At 38.2% G+C, this 17512-nt stretch overlaps 1 protein-coding gene across 3 annotated transcripts in view; it reads right to left on the minus strand.

Moving 5' to 3' along the window:
* Positions 1-17512, minus strand: part of LOC126184368 (ATP-dependent helicase brm) — a 437613-nt gene that overhangs the window by 210951 nt on the left and 209150 nt on the right. For all 3 annotated transcript variants that reach the window (XM_049926751.1, XM_049926752.1, XM_049926750.1), the window contains 3 exons: positions 1195-1380; positions 966-1092; positions 687-768 (listed from right to left, as the gene is read on the minus strand). In XM_049926751.1, the coding sequence (XP_049782708.1) occupies positions 687-768; positions 966-1092; positions 1195-1380 (395 nt within the window). The remainder of the gene's footprint in view (positions 1-686; positions 769-965; positions 1093-1194; positions 1381-17512) is intronic.

Consider the following 17512-nt stretch of genomic DNA (forward strand, 5'->3'; position numbering starts at 1 on the left):
TCAGAAAGACAAAGTACTGACAATATATTGTATGACATTTTGATTTTGAATCATTTAATGAAGTGCTTGATGTCAACTCAAAGTAATTAGCAAATGATGACTATTTTTTTACCCTTACAACTGTAAAAATACAGAGTCCTTAAAAATACAAACAAAGGTTAAAATTTCTGACATTATGTGCAGGTTGGATCAATTTTTACACAGACTTTTATTTGATGTGATAATGCTATAACCATGAATTGAAAAGACTACAGTTTGTTACTAAGATCATAATTCTAGCATTTTACATGTCATTCTATGATGTTGCATTAAGTTAAAGCAAAATTTGTGTAAGTACATTGATATTAAAGATCTTTCATTTATAAATGATTAAAAATCCATCTGGGGTTTAGGGAAAATGCTTAAACCAGCTAACATATCTTAAAAACTAGCAATGTAATTATTAAATTGTGTATGTCTTACAGTGAATACTATCTATAATTATTCCTACTTTTTGCTATACATATTATACTCTAGTCAATATATTACAGGAAAAATTTGCCTATTTTCTGTAAAAATGTTGTGAGATTGATATTTTATGCCAAAACAAAGATACTATTGTGTTAGGAACTTCTAGAAATAACTTCTAGAAAGAAACAAACATAACAAGAAAATTATAAATTTGTATCTTTTGCAACAGTACTCACTTTTATCTGGTATTCCTTCAGTTTTCCATTAACTAAAATAGTTGCCTGTTCAGTCACAATTTCATTGATGGTGTGGGCAATGCTGAAACACAGATCATAAATGTCCTAAAATACGGCCAGTTTAAGATTAATACTATATTTGACATACAAGAGACAGATAGATATTCTTTCTGCATGGTGTACTAGAATCTTTTCATTACTACTGGTAAGACTTTTAAATGAAAATGATCACAAAAAATGATTAGAAATACAAAGATTTTGAAGTACTAAATGTCTCACCTGTAGTAAGTCTGTTCCTCTGTTGATGATTTGTATTCATCATCCTCAACTTTAGCTTTCTTTATTACTTCCCTTGCTTTATCTGCATCTGATTTAGTAGGATCAGAACTGTCATCTTTACTGTTGGCTAAAAGGAGAATTTTTTTACAGTTTTAGTTGCAAAATCATGGTATGGACACCTTACTGTTAAGTGGAATGTTTAAAAATATTTGTCTTTCATCAATCTCACCAGAAAATTCTTGGTCTTCATCATCTGAATCATCAGAGTTGTCTTCATCATCATCATCTTCTTCATCTCCATCTTCTTCATCCTCCTCATCATCTTCTTGTGGCACAGCTTCCCAGCCTGGATGTGCCTCCAACCATGCCTGAAGTTGGCTTTCTAAAGGAGCCTCTTCTCCACTGAGCTGTTTTCCTGTCAAACCAGGAACAATCAGTGCTAACAGATTCATGAAATTTTCTGTATCTAATTTCAGATTTTGAAACATGACAGAATTAAAGATAAAATCACATACTATAAATTCTACTTGGTAATATACTTTCATTTTTCATTTCTCCTCCAGGAGATACAATACATGAACAAAAATCAAGCAAGAAGTGTATATTGTGGGTTAGGACTAAGTACTAGATTTCATGCATAGGATATGGTGTACTGGAACACATATACACGGTGCACCATGTAACTTACATGCACTGAATATTTCATGAACTGAACATAGATTCCAGAAAATGATAGCACTCAGAGGGGAAAGTAGCTTGCTGTATTGTTAACACTTGCTCCTTTTTCCCTATTGTGATACTGAAGCAATTTTTTAATAGTAATTGTTTAAATAAAAGTGCCAAGGCAGGTGGCAAGATGCTGTCACTCCTCCAATAAATGTGAACAACAATACTGAAAGCGGCTCCTTCCGAAGCAGGAAATGATGAATTCCTAATGACTTTTATACATTCAGAAAGGAGAGACAGCATCCTGCTATCAGCCTTGAGTGTTTATGGAAAAAGTTCAAGGCAATAGTAAAATGCGTTTTAGACAGGTACGTGCCGAGTAAAACTGTGAGGGACGGGAAAAACCCACCGTGGTACAACAACAAAGTTAGGAAACTACTGCGAAAGCAAAGAGAGCTTCACTCCAAGTTTAAACACAGCCAAAACCTCTCAGACAAACAGAAACTAAACAATGTCAAAGTTAGCGTAAGGAGGGCTATGCGTGAAGCGTTCAGTGAATTCGAAAGTAAAATACTAGGTACCGACTTGACAGAAAATCCTAGGAAGTTCTGGTCTTACGTTAAATCAGTAAGTGGCTTGAAACAGCATGTCCAGACACTCCGGGATGATGATGGCATTGAAACAGAGGATGACAAGCGTAAAGCTGAAATACTAAACACCTTTTTCCAAAGCTGTTTCACAGAGGAGGACCGCACTGCAGTTCCTTCTCTAAATCCTCGCACAAACGAAAAAATAGCTGACATCGAAATAAGTGTCCAAGGAATAGAAAAGCAACTGGAATCACTCAACAGAGGAAAGTCCACTGGACCAGACGGGATACCAATTCGATTCTACACAGAGTACGCGAAAGAACTTGCCCCCCTTCTAACAGCCGTGTACCGCAAGTCTCTAGAGGAACGGAAGGTTCCAAATGATTGGAAAAGAGCACAGGTAGTCCCAGTCTTCAAGAAGGGTCGTCGAGCAGATGCGCAAAACTATAGACCTATATCTCTGACGTCGATCTGTTGTAGAATTTTAGAACATGTTTTTTGCTCGAGTATCATGTCGTTTTTGGAAACTCAGAATCTACTATGTAGGAATCAACATGGATTCCGGAAACAGTGATCGTGTGAGACCCAACTCGCTTTATTTGTTCATGAGACCCAGAAAATATTAGATACAGGCTCCCAGGTAGATGCTATTTTTCTTGACTTCCAGAAGGCATTCGATACAGTTCCGCACTGTCGCCTGATAAACAAAGTAAGAGCCTACGGAATATCAGACCAGCTGTGTGGCTGGATTGAAGAGTTTTTAGCAAACAGAACACAGCATGTTGTTATCAACAGAGAGACGTCTACAGACGTTAAAGTAACCTCTGGCGTGCCACAGGGGAGTGTTATGGGACCATTGCTTTTCACAATATATATAAATGACCTAGTAGATAGTGTCGGAAGTTCCATGCGGCTTTTCGCGGATGATGCTGTAGTATACAGAGAAGTTGCAGCATTAGAAAATTGTAGCGAAATGCAGGAAGATCTGCAGCGGATAGGCACTTGGTGCAGGGAGTGGCAACTGACCCTTAACATACACAAATGTAATGTATTGCGAATACATAGAAAGAAGGATCCTTTATTGTATGATTATATGATAGCGGAACAAACACTAGTAGCAGTTACTTCTGTAAAATATCTGGGAGTATGCGTACGGAACGATTTGAAGTGGAATGATCATACAAAATTAACTGTTGGTAAGGCTGGTACCATGTTGAGATTCATTGGGAGAGTCCTTAGAAAATGTAGTCCATCAGCAAAGGAGGTGGCTTAAAAAACACTCGTTCGACCTATACCTGAGTATTGCTCATCAGTGTGGGATCCGTACCAGATCGGGTTGACGGAGGAGATAGAGAAGATCCAAAGAAGAGCGGCGCATTTCGTCACAGGGTTATTTGGTAACCGTGATAGCGTTACGGAGATGTTTAACAAACTCAAGTGGCAGACTCTGCAAGACAGGCGCTCTGCATCGCGGTGTAGCTTGCTCGCCAGGTTTCGAGAGGGTGCGTTTCTGGATAAGGTATCGAATATATTACTTCCCCATACTTATACCTCCCGAGGATATCATGAATGTAAAATTAGAGAGATTAGAGCACGCACAGAGGCTTTCAGACAGTTGTTCTTCCCGCGAACCATACGCGACTGGAACAGGAAAGGGAGGTAATGACAGTGGCACATAAAGTGCCCTCCGCCACACACCGTTGGGTGGCTTGCGGAGTATAAATGTAGATGTAGATTAGTATTTAGATAATTACCCAGCTTGTTATGATTTCACTCCCAAATCTTTTTTATAAAATTCTTCCTTTAAGGAGGAGTCGAATTATGTTTAAAAAATACATAGGGTACAGTTTTTATATAACTATTGTTTATTTACTATATCAGTAAATAAAAAATATTTAAGTTTTACCAATACAGTACAGTATTTGCCACTTCACATAGTATCATTTGCCGAAAACTTTGTTTTGATATCCAAAATCATTTACAAAAGTTTGAGATGTGTAATTTACATGTTTCACCTTGCATATATTACTGCAATGATATGCATTACCATAAGTAAGTTTAAAATGTGTCCCACACCTCCTTCCATCATCTTTTATGCAACTGTATTATAATCAAACATTACACAGATCTTTAATGAACACTTTCAAGAAGTAAAGTAATTGTTGTAGAAACCTATCTCACTACAAATTATAAAACAGTATATAACAGTAGTATTTAGTTGCAGATCATGATAGATGAATAAGGAATGAATAAAGGTTACAGTTTAACATTCTGTTGACAAATCATTGCACACTGACCATTATATAAAGGTAAATTAGGCTTAGGCCTCACGTCAACAAGCCACTTTCCTCGATGTAGACCTCCACCTCAAGGACAGTTACATCAGCACCTCCATCCACCGGCAGTACCACCACACTTCAACAGCTGTCACCCATTCCACATTAGGAAGTCCCTCCCATACAGTTTAGCCACCAGTGGTTGTCACATCTGTAGTGATGAGCAGTCCTTTTCCAAAATATCAAGGGTCTCACTGAGGACTTCAAAGACTGAAATTATCACCCCACCCTGTCTGGAAACTGATCTGCATGGCCCTGTCGACCCCCCCCCCCCCCCCCCCACCAGTCACTATCTCCCAAAATACTCATTGTCCAGTGCCAAAGCAGCACCCACCTCAAGACTCAGTACCACCCTGGACTGGAATACGTGATACACATTCTCTACCAGGTTTTCGACTGCTTCTCGTCATGCTCTGAAATGAGAAATCCTATTTACCGCGCCCACAGTAGTATTCTCGCATACAACCAACTATGCCATATCCTTGTCTGTGTCTACTCGCAACACCTTTCCTCATATACTGCTATATGAGGTGTGTAAGACAGTAATGAGACTAACAACACTGTGAGCAATCTGGCAAAGCTCTGCTGTTTTACTTGTGTACACCAGTGTCTTCATCCCTTCTAGATACTCAGTCTCAATATCAGCTTCCTATGGCCATCACATGATTTTTGAGGGTGCCATTAGTGAAGTTGTGATTTTGTTGTGTGTTACAAAAATCGTACAGCAGCATTATGCCATCAAGTTGTGTGTTCAACTTGGGGAACCCATGAGTGTGACCTCTGAAAAGTTGAGACAGGATTATGGGGAACATTCCTTATTATGAGCACAAGATTTTTCCTGGCACAATTCATGTTTGCAATGCCAATAACACACTGAAGATAAACCTCATTCAAGGAGACCGTTAATTCCAGAAACTGACAAAAATGTCGAATGTGTATCGTGCATAAAGAAATTTTTCCTCCAGGACATTTTGTCAACCAAGTGTTTTACAAAGATGTCCTTGAAAGGCTCAAGTCGTCCTACTCACCTGATCTGAGTCCATGTGTTTTTTTTTTCTTTTTCCCGAAATTGACAAATGTCTCAAAAGGGTGCCATTTTGGGACTTTGGAGAACATTCAAGAGAATGTGAATGACATGGTAAAAGCCCTACCAGATGAAAGCCTTTCAGTGCTCCTACCAAAACTGGGAACGGCAACTTCACTGATGTATAGCTGCCGAAGTGAACTATTTTCAAGGGGACAATATTGTTATCTGAAAAAAATAAAAACTTTGATAGATAAAAATCAGTCTCATTAATTTTCTCATACACCTTGTACACCTTGATGCAAGACCTGTCCCATACATTTTCCAATCACTACCTACTCCAATCTTGCCATAGGCATCTCCTACCCCATCACAGAAGATCTGTGAAAGCAGCCATGTAATAAACCAACTTAGCTCCCAGATTTTCCATTGTTTGAAGAATCAACTTATGTATGATCCATTAATGCTATGAAAAATCTAAGCATGTATTTTTATTTGTATCAATTAACTTAAGCTCACCGACACTTTGCAACAGTCTTTACAATGAAAACTGATAAAGTTATGGCATATTACTCACCTGCAACATTATACTAATCAATAAAACTTTAATTGTGGTTACATCCCCATAGATACAAAGACACAGACTATGTCAAGCAGTAACTACTTTCAGCAGCTACATACAACCAAATATCTCAGCAATTGCACGATTCAGATGCTAGATGCTACAACATGAATTAAAAGTAATAAAAATGCAACTTCAGCCATAATGTCGTAACTCAGACATATACACATAGTAAGATGACAGCATGATGTAAACATACACATTACCTATCTTCCTATGAAGATGAATTGTAGTTATAAGATTATCATTTAATTGAAATGGTGATTAAAAATATTGACTTGAATTCACTAATGGTGTGAAATAGGCAGAGTCTGACAGTACCAATGAAAAATGTATAAAAAGCCACTTCAAAGTGGCTTGTCATATTAATTAATAGAGTACTATTTAGATATGTTTTCTTTGATGCATTTTTGATAAACTGCTACATTCACAATTGTTGACTGAGAGAGTAGCAGATATAGAACCAATTGTGAAATCACAAAATAATCAGCGCGAAAAGATGAAAAAACTGTTGCAATAATGATTACCTAAGTGTAAGAAACGGCCTATCTCTAAATTTTATACTGGTCAGTTGATGCAAGTCAGTAGTGGGGAGGAAGCAAGATTATATTTAAGGTAGTGCGTCAAGCACCTGAGGGTCTAATAATTTCGCAGTTAAAGGAGGACACAATGTGTGGGTAAAAGTACAGATTCGACCTCAGGACTTTGTAAAATTGCAGTGTGAGACAGGCAGCGGAACTCCATTTTTGAACAGATCACAGCATAGTTGGACTTAAACATTTTTGTGTCAACACTGTACTTAGAAGGAGACCACATTGCAATCAGATTTTTTTTTTATATGTATGGTACATGAAGTTTCAGAACTTAAACATCAATCCCCCAACGCAGTAAGAAGCAACCCTAAAAAATTCTCGAGTAAATTGACTTTGAAGGAGTGTATTCTATACCCTAAAGTAACCGTTTCAATGGTCCATGTGGCTCTGTGGTAGAATGCTTGCCTGTCACATGGGGAGCCTGGGTTTCATTCCCAGCTGATACACACTTTTGAACAAAGGTGTATCTACGAGCATTTCTGTGAAGCGTAGAATAGATAAAGGTGGAAAAAAATCTGTAGCAGCTGATACTGGTAACCTCTGGTTCGCTGGTTTGAGTCTCATTTAGGTTATCTTTTTTTCCACTTTTAATCCATTCAGTATGAATATGTATGTCATTTAAATATAAAATTCATCAAGTTTATGATAATTAACACATTTCTAATTACATTTTTAGGAAAAATGCTGATAATCTTATTTCTGATTACATATTGCACACAAAAATCCAGTTTTCAGTGCAAATATAAATTCTTAATTACTGATCTTTTGTAAGAGAGAGTTAATAAAGATGGTTTAGTTTTAAAGAAAAGAAGTACAAATTTACTTCACTTCATCTTAAATTTTTACGCTTCATGGAAATGCTCATGGACCATACGCCTTTGTTTAAGAACTTACCATCGCCAGGAATTAAGCCCAGTCCTCCTGCATGTTAGGTGAGTATATTAACACAGAGCCTTCTGACCCATTGAAAAAAGATCATTATATATATGATTGCAATGTAGTCTCATAGTTATACTTAGAGCATCAGGCATGCTTGCTGGACTCTGGAATTTTTGCCAAACATGGACTTCATGTAAGCAATAGACTCTTCACGTTATGCAGTATTTTGTATTTTGTAGGGGTGATTTGGACTTACGTCACCTTCGCAGCCAGGGAACATACATCAAACTTACATCTTTTGCACTACTTCAACATCTGGTGAGTCTGGATGTACACTGAAGAGGGGGGCAAAAAAAAAAGAAAGAAAGAAAAAAAAAAAAAAAAAAAAAACTGGTACACCTGCTCAATATCGTGTAGGGCCCCTGCAAACACCCAGAAGTGCCGCAACACAATGTGGCATGGACTCGACTAATGTCTGAAGTAGTGCTGGCAGGAACTGACTCCATGAATCCCGCAGGGCTGTCCACAAATCTGTAAGAGTACGAGGGGGTGGAGATCTCTTCTGAACAGCACGTTGCAAGGCATCCCAGATTTGCTCAATAATGTTCATGTCTGGGGAGTTTGGCGAGTAGCGGAAGTGTTTAAATTCAGAAGAGTGTTCCTGGAGCCACTCTGTAGCAATTATGGGTATGTGGGGTCTGTACATGTCACCTGTCAGAGTCGTATCTAGATGTATCAAGGGTCCCATAACACTCCAACTGCACACGCCCCACGCCATTGCAGAGAGTCCACCAGCTTGAACAGTCCCCTGCTGGCATACAGGGTCCATGGATTCATGAGGTTGTCTCCATACCTGTATATGTCCATCCGTTCTATGCAATTTTAAGAGAGACTTGTCCAACCAGGCAACAGGTTACCAGTCATCAACAGTTCAATGTCGGTGTTGACTGGCTCAGGCGAGGCGTAAAGCTTTGTGTCGTGCAGTCATCAAGAATATATGAGTGGGCCTTCGGTTCTGAAAGCCCATATTGATGATGTTTCATTGAATGGTTTGCATGCTGACACTTGTTGATGGCTCAGCATTGAAATATGCAGCACTTTGAGGAAGGATTGCACTTCTGTCATGTTGAACGATTCTCTTCAGTTGTCACTGGTCCTGTTCTTGCAGGATCTTTTTCCGGCTGCAAAAATGTCAGAGATTTGATGTTTGAGCAGATTCCTCATATTCACAGTACGCTCATGAAATGTTCATACGGGAAAATCCCCACTTCATTGCTACCTCAGAGATACTGTGCCGTCTACAACACCACATTCAAACACACTTAAAACTTGATAACCTGCCATTGTAGCAGCAGTAACCAATTTAACAACTGCTTCAAACACTTGTTGTCTTATATTGTTGTTGTTGTGGTCTTCAGTCCTGAGACTGGTTTGATGCAGCTCTCCATGCTACTCTCTCCTGTGCAAGCTTCTTCATCTCCCAGTACTTACTGCAACCTACATCCTTCTGAATCTGCTTAGTGTATTCATCTCTTGGTCTCCCTCTATGATTTTTACCCTCCACACTGCCCTCCAATGCTAAATTTGTGATCCCCTGATGCCTCAGAACATGTCCTACCAACCGGTCGCTTCTTCTTGTCAAGTTGTGCCACAAACTCCTCTTCTCCCCAATTCTATTCAATACCTCCTCATTAGTTATGTGATCTACCCATCTAATCTTCAGCATTCTTCTGTAGCACCACATTTCGAAAGATTCTATTCTCTTCTTGCCCAAACTATTTATCGTCCATGTTTCACTTACATACAAGGCTACACTCCATACAAATACTTTCCGAAACGACTTCCTGACACTTACTCGATGTTAACAAATTTCTCTTCTTCAGAAATGCTTTCCTTGCCATTGCCAGTCTACATTTGATATCCTCTCTACTTCGACCATCATCAGTTATTTTGCTCCCCAAATAGCAAAACTCCTTTACTACTTTAAGTGTCTCATTTCCTAATCTAATTCCCTCAGCATCACCCGACTTAATTTGACTATATTCCATTCTCCTTGTTTTGCTTTTGTTGATGTTCATCTTATATCCTCCTTTCAAGACACTGTCCATTCCGTTCAATTGCTCTTCCAAGTCCTTTGCTGTCTCTGACAGAATTACAATGTCATCGGTGAACCTCAAAGTTTTTGTTTCTTCTCCATGGATTTTAGTACCAACTCCGAATTTTTCTTTTGTTTCCTTTACTGCTTGCTCAATATACAGATTGAATAACATTGGGGAGAGGCTACAATCCTGTCTCACTCCCTTCCCAACCACTGCTTCCCTTCCATGCCCCTCGACTCTTATAACTGCCATCTGGTTTCTGTACAAATTGTAAATAGCCATTCACTCCCTGTATTTTACCTCAGCCACCTTTAGAATTTGAAGGAGAGTATTCCAGTCAACATTGTCAAAAGCTTTCTCTAAATCTACAAATGCTAGAAACGTAGGTGTGCCCTTCCTTAATCTTTCTTCTAAGATAAGTCGTAAGGTCAGTATTGCCTCACGTGTTCCAACATTTCTATGGAATCCAAACTGATCTTCCCTGAGATCGGCTTCTACCAGTTTTTCCATTCGTCTGTAAAGAATTCGCGTTAGTATTTTGCAGCTGTGACTTATTAAACTGATAGTTCGGTTATTTTCACATCTGTCAACACCTGCTTTCTTTGGGATTGGAATTATTATATTCTTCTTGAAGTCTGAGGGTATTTCACCTGTCGCATACATCTTGCTCGCCAGATGGTACAGTTTTGTCAGGACTGGCTCGCAGTTCTAATGGAATGTTGTCTACTCCTGGGGCCGTTTCGACGCAGGTCTCTCAGTGCTCTGTCAAACTTTTCATGCAGTATCGTATCTCCCATTTCATCTTCATCTACATCCTCTTCTATTTCCATAATATTGTCCTCAAGTACATTGCCCTTGTACAGAGCCTCTACATACTCCTTCCACCTTTCTGATTTCCCTCCCTTGCTTAGTAATGGGTTTCCATCTGAGCTCTTGATATTCATACAAATGGCTCTCTTTTCTCCAAAGGTCTCTTTAATTTTCCTGTAGGCAGTATCTATCTTGCCCCTAGTGAGGTAAGCCTCTACATTCTTACATTTGTCCTCTAGCCATCCCTGCTTAGCCATTTTGCACTTCCTGTCGATCTCATTTTTGAAATGTTTGTATTCCTTTTTTCCTGCTTCATTTACTGCATTTTTATATTTTCTCCTTTCATCAATTAAATTCAATATTTCTTCTGCTACCCAAGGATTTCTACTAGGCCTCATCTTTTTACCTACTTGATCCTCTGCTGCCTTCACTACTTCATCCCTCAGAGCTACCCATTCTTCTTCTACTGTATTTCTTTCCCCCATTCCTGTCAATTGTTCCCGTATGCTCTCCCTGAAACTCTGTACAACCTCTGGATTAGTCAGTTTATCCAGGTCCCATCTCCTTAAATTCCCACCTTTTTGTAGTTTCTTCAGTTTTAATCTACAATTCATAATTGCGGCGCCATATTCTTTATTTGAATATGCATGCCTATACCAGTTTCTTTGGCACTTCAGTGTATTTACGGTTGACATTCCCATGGCTTCTTAGGTACTAGTATACTGAATTATACACTGCTTGACAATGCCTAAGTAACAACTGACGTTTGCTAAGGAACAACTACCAAGTGCTACGGTACAACTGACAATTGCTACGGAACAACTGACCAATGATAATAAAAGGACATTTGGAAGGTGGGATGTGGTCACTGTAGAGAAGCCCACGCACAAATGCTCTGTAGGCATCTGACAGTTCATGCACTACAGTGTCTGACAAAGGATGTTGTGGAACCGATTAGTGCAACATCATGTGTGGTATAGCTATATGTCTACACGACATCATTTGAGTGCTGAAGATCATAGAAAAGGCTGAAGGTGGAAATGCTATGTGAAAACATACTGGTGATCATAGATGGACCAACAAGCTTCAAGAGGATTGATACGTAGCCCTAGTGACGAAAAGAAACAGACATCTCACTCCTAGATGGATCACTGCAGCTCTTTCAACCACTACTGGTATACGCGTCTCTGCCAGAACCATGTCACTGTGATTAAATCATGCTCGTTGTTATACTTGGAAGCCTCTCAAATGCATCCCACTTCAACTATGCTATTGCTGAGAAAGAGTTTGTTGGTGTAGGCAGCATGCTGATTGGGGTCAGCAACAGTGACCTAGAATGATATCCTCTGACGAATCCCATTTCATCGTGGAAAGTTATTCTCAACATCAGTGTGGAGAGAGGGAGGCGGAACATATTACACACCACAGAATGTTAATGAACATCAATGGTACGGCATAAGCAGTATGATGTGGGCAGACACTATGAACCACAGCCAAACAATGGCATATATTTTTGTGCGAGGTAATGTTACAGAACAGCAGTATTGCAGGGAGATTATTCTGGGTCATGTTTACGGATTTGTTTAAGTGTGCAGTAGGTCCTGACTTTCTGTTTATGGACAACAATGCCCACCCACACAGGGCCGTAGAGGTTTGGGACACATTGGAAAGTCAAGGTATTGAACATATAGATTTTCCTGTGTACTCCCCAGACTTAAACCCCTACAGCGCCTCTTAGGGATGTTCTTCGCAGATTTGTTTCTCAACGAACATTACCTCTTCGAAACATGCTACAACTGAAAACTGCCTTGAGAGAGGAGTGGGACAATATCCCCCAAAGCCTGCTGAAGTTTGATAACCAGCATGAATGAAAGGTGGAAAACGAGCATCAATGCCCAAGAAAGGCATATTGTTTACTGAGAGTCAGACCTTGACCTCTATGTTGTGAGCCTGGCCTGTGTCAAACACAAATGTTATTTATGTCTATCATCCTGCTTTCCAGTTTGGTGAAATCTGTACCATTTTTCATAATAAATATACCACTCCACCTCTGTTACATATGTACTGTGTTTCATGTCACACATCATTATCTGTGACTATTCCTGTCCAACAAGGTCTCTGTTCCTTAAAAACTGTCAAGCAGTGTATGAACTTCACTGTGAGTGTAACTGTAAGATGCTATACATTGAGCTCTGGTGTGGAACTATACCAGACACTTTATACAGTGTTACTGAGCTCACTAAGCATTTTAGAATCAGTATGTATAATTGGAACTTGACATGAACCAACCAAGCTACTTACCTGAAGACTTGCAACCACGTGTAGTTATTAATATTTGGGGCATTCAGAGCACAAAGGAAACAAGTTCTAACTTTTGTCATTTTGGACTTATTCCACTTTTAAGTACCATTTATGAAGCTACATGCAGAAAATAAAAGATTCATGTCCAGATATTGTAAATAACTGTTATAGGATTGGCAGATTTGCTGTGCATGGAGGGGAGCAGTCTTCTGTTCAGAGCAAAATGGGAACATGTCCATTTTCACAGTATGCTTGGTTTGTTTTGTTGGTGTGAGAGCTCTAATTAAGGTAGATTTATGATTATGATTAATTTGTCTGAAAACATGGAAGATAACACATTGGAATATCAGCGTTCTAGTTCAGGTAGTTTAATAATTACTATGAAAATTTGGCAAGTGATAATAAACAAATGAGTTAATAACCAGACAGGACTGTTGAGGTTAATTGCATGATAGCAGTATTTTTATGTTAGCTTTTATTTTCTTAATGTTTTATACCTAAAATGTAAGACAAAATATTACATGGTACTTTCGCTGTCATTGTATGCTACATCATCACAGTTTTCTTTTGATCCACGAGAGAAAAAAATCTGCTGATGAAGGTGGTGCTTCTGCAGCAGCTGACAACAATATCTGCAATCAAGATGGAGCACAGAGAAGAAGAATAAGATTTTTTCATCATGCTGGGAAGTGGGAGAAGAGTATTAGGCAATGGCAATGGAATTGTGAGCAGATGTATGCTACACGGCAGGGCATAGGAGTTCCAGCTAAAAGCCTTCCTGCTAACATCCCCTGCTGTAAATTGCAATGCCACAATCAACTTAAAGATGAAGAGACATAAAATATATTTCATTCCTTCAGGGAACTTAGTGATTGCAGTCGGCAAACTGTGTACCTTCGGGGATTTGTTCTGTCAGGCCAGATTTTGAGGTCTTGGAAAAGAGTTGGTTCCGAAAATCCTAACTGTGTTAGATTCAAATTTTTGTTAAGGTTTGGAGTGAAAGCTGTGTAGGCATGTAAGAAGTATTTTTTGAATACCTTTAAAATTAATAGGAAAAGACTGTGTATATGTATAAGTAAAGATGAAGTTTTTAGTGTACCGGGTGGGTGGGGCAGGAAGAAGGCAACCAATAAAATTGATGGTACTAGAGATGTTAACATATAGCAACCTTCCAAAGACATTACACTCTAGAGCAGAATCCAGAAAGGAAATATCTACAGTGTGATTTAACGATTCAGAAAATGTATGCATTATATGTAAAGAAATGTGAGGATGAAACTGAAATACCATTGGAAAAGAAATACTATTATAATGTGTTTATCATTAAATTTAATTAGCACTTTAAGCCATCCTATGGACGCCTACCACATGTTATATAATGGAATGGCAACTTAAAAGGGGACAGAACACTGAAAATAGAGCTGCTTTACAGACTGCCAAAAATATCCATCTAGCAAACACAGATCAATCAAAACAATGTTTTGAAGTAGATGAAGAAACTGCATTTAATGAACCTTATGTCATTGTATTTGACTTGCAAAAAGCCCTCATGTTCCCAAATATACCTACCTCAATAGGTTATTATAAAAGAAATGTTTTTGCAATTTTGGAATATTTTCTGTTAATTCGGGAAATCATTCATGTACACATGGTCTAAAACTGAGAGATGAAGGGGTTCTCTAAAGCTAATTTCAAGTTTGGTGCATCATCTCAAAGCACATACCTCTACTCATAATAAAGTAATATTATACTCAGGCACTTGTTCAGGCCAAAACGGCAGCGTTAAAAGGTTTTTGGCTCTCATGAAGTAATGTCAAGATCCAAACACGAATGCCACAGCCCCTGATGGCAAATTCTTTGTATCACGGCATTCTTACTTACGTAATCATAGTGAGTTTGGTTTAGTGGAGAAAATTTCACATATTTATACACCAAATGATTGGATGGATATTGTTAGATAGACAAAGAAAATGCACCCAAGATCTGAGGACAGTGAAATGAGTATCTTGGATTTTTTATCCACAGGAGAATTCAATAACAAACAGAAAAAAGGTTGACGGTTATGGCATCAACACACTGACTACGGAGTGGTTAATACAGTACTGGACAAAAAAACACTTGAGACATTCACTTCAGCACTGCAGTGGGTCCTACCAGTCCTAGATTTACTTCTGGAGGAGGTTGAGTGGATACAACATCACATACAAAATATTGTTTGAACAATATAAAATACTTAGAAACAATCCATGTTCATGTAATGTCTGATTTTCTGCACTGTACTCTATGACTTGTTACTTGATACAATACAGAATGAGTCATCTTTCAATGTACAATTGACTGTAAACTTTGGTACAGATGTCTAATACTAGTTGCACTGCTAGATCTGACTAACAAGGGGAGGCCACGATGTTTGGATTATGGATTTACTCCAGACTTTGTAAACTTTTCATAGTCCATTAGTACAACATAACATGCAAGTAGTAAGATGTACTACTTAAGCGATTTCGAGAAAATCACACGAAAAGTTTTACGTGTCAATGATGTACCAATGCATTGTGACACTGAGCACAAGAAATTAGTAATATTATTTTGTACATATTACATTTGAAAGGTAATATTATGAAAAGACATATGTATTTTCATGAACTTTTATTGAATTTCCAATGTTACTTAGCCGTTTACTAAATTTTATTGTTACAACAAATATTATGTGACCTTTCTTTGTATATACCAGTTAAAAACTTTATCACGTGCCTTTAAACTTGTTTACATTTGATAGACAATGAACGAGAAATTGCTTCTCGTGAAGATGCTACTAAAATACATTCAATTGTACATCAGCAATTTTCGGCACTGATATTTATGAAAATACTACGTTACGCACGGTTTGCATCCAAACTGTAGGAAGAAACAGAAATTTTTCATACTGTCAACGAGCTTTGTTTTTCCTTAGAACCTCGAAAGATTTCTTGTGTATGGGGGGAAATTGCATTCATTTGATGCAGTAGGTGCCATTTTAATTTGTATTTTTGATGTCTGTATGAAAAATATTATCCTGCAACATGTAATGTCAAAAGCACATCCAATGATTAATCATACATTACTCTCATATTCTGACATACTGTAACTCATTGTATAATTAAATAAAGTTATTTACACATTTATTTATTGACGTTTGACATGGGCTTTCCAAGCCTGTCACCCAACCTTCAAATCTGTGTCTGCAGATTGAAGCATTCAGGTGCAAAGCAGCTATCAGTACCGTCACCGATTGCAGGTATAAGGGTTTTCGAAAATCACAACAGGCATACATTTGCAAGAAAACTTTATGCGTCTGGCTGTTTACTTGTAATATTTGTTGTGATAATATAAATGAGCAAACAATCAAATAAAATTGGAAATTCAATTAGCTTTCAAATGTATATATGTACAAAATAATACAACTGGGGTGGGGGGAGGGTAGGGGGGAGGTAGAGAGAAGGGAGGGAGGGAGGGAGGGAGGGAGAGAGAGAGAGAGAGAGAGAGAACCACATGACCATCATCATCTCATGCATAGGATCACAATGCACCGGTGCATTACTAACATGTAAAAAAACTTCTCTTGTGAATTTCTCAAAATCCCTAAATAGTGTGCCTTCTACTTTCACATTATGTTGTCCTAATGAACTACTATCAGTGTACATAGTTTGAAGTAAATCTTTGATCCAAACATTGTGAGTTCCCCTTGTAAGGTGATGCTGTCATCGTAAGCAATGACTGCAGACTGAGATGAGTGACACTGTACTCTGACATAAATACTCTTCCAGCAGTCGCAGCATATGGAAACTTTTGAGGCTTTGCCTATGCCAACATCTCTCATTTGTTGCTGCATCAGGCAATGACTGTCTGCACTTGTGGTTCCATCATGAGGTACCAACTTTGCCATGGGACCTTGTTCTTTGGACAACACCAGTTACATTATAAAACAGAATGTCCTTTTAATCTGTTTTTTAAGCAGACTCTAAACCCTGATGTGCATTTTGATGAAGTTGACTTAAGAAAGAAGTCTAGCCACCCCTTGACATACTTCTGTGACATCCAACAGTGTCATTTTGCGCCAAACATCTACCATTAACAAAAGCGATGAAAAAGGACACGGAAACTTTGCTGCTATGCAATCCACCTGTGCATTACCATTTTTTCAAGAACCTACCACATGACTCTGCCAAAAGAGCTTCCTCGGCTTTGCAAGAGCAAGCAGATGAAAATGAATACTTTTTCTCTGAATCTGAATTGCATAACTTCCTGGTTGGAAATATGAAATTATAATTATACATTCAAGAAACGTATTTTCTTTGCTGTTTCCTTAATGAATCCTGAAGGTTAGAATAAAGAGGAAGATACAAATACAATATATTCATCAAAGAAAAGAATAAAGTCCAAAATTTTACTTTTCTATTGTAGCTGGCATGTAATAACACTCAAATTTACCCTTCTTCAGTGTGAGAATACATTATACAAAATCTTTTCTATCATTCAAACATTTTAAAATGCTGTAAAATTTTTCCTGTGACTAATTATTCAGTGATAACTTTGTGTCTGTTTTTCTCACAATTTTCTTATTGTGATTTGATTCCCTTGTGCTATG

Source organism: Schistocerca cancellata, chromosome 4, assembly GCF_023864275.1.
Source record: "Schistocerca cancellata isolate TAMUIC-IGC-003103 chromosome 4, iqSchCanc2.1, whole genome shotgun sequence".
NCBI classification, from domain to species: Eukaryota; Metazoa; Arthropoda; class Insecta; order Orthoptera; family Acrididae; genus Schistocerca; species Schistocerca cancellata.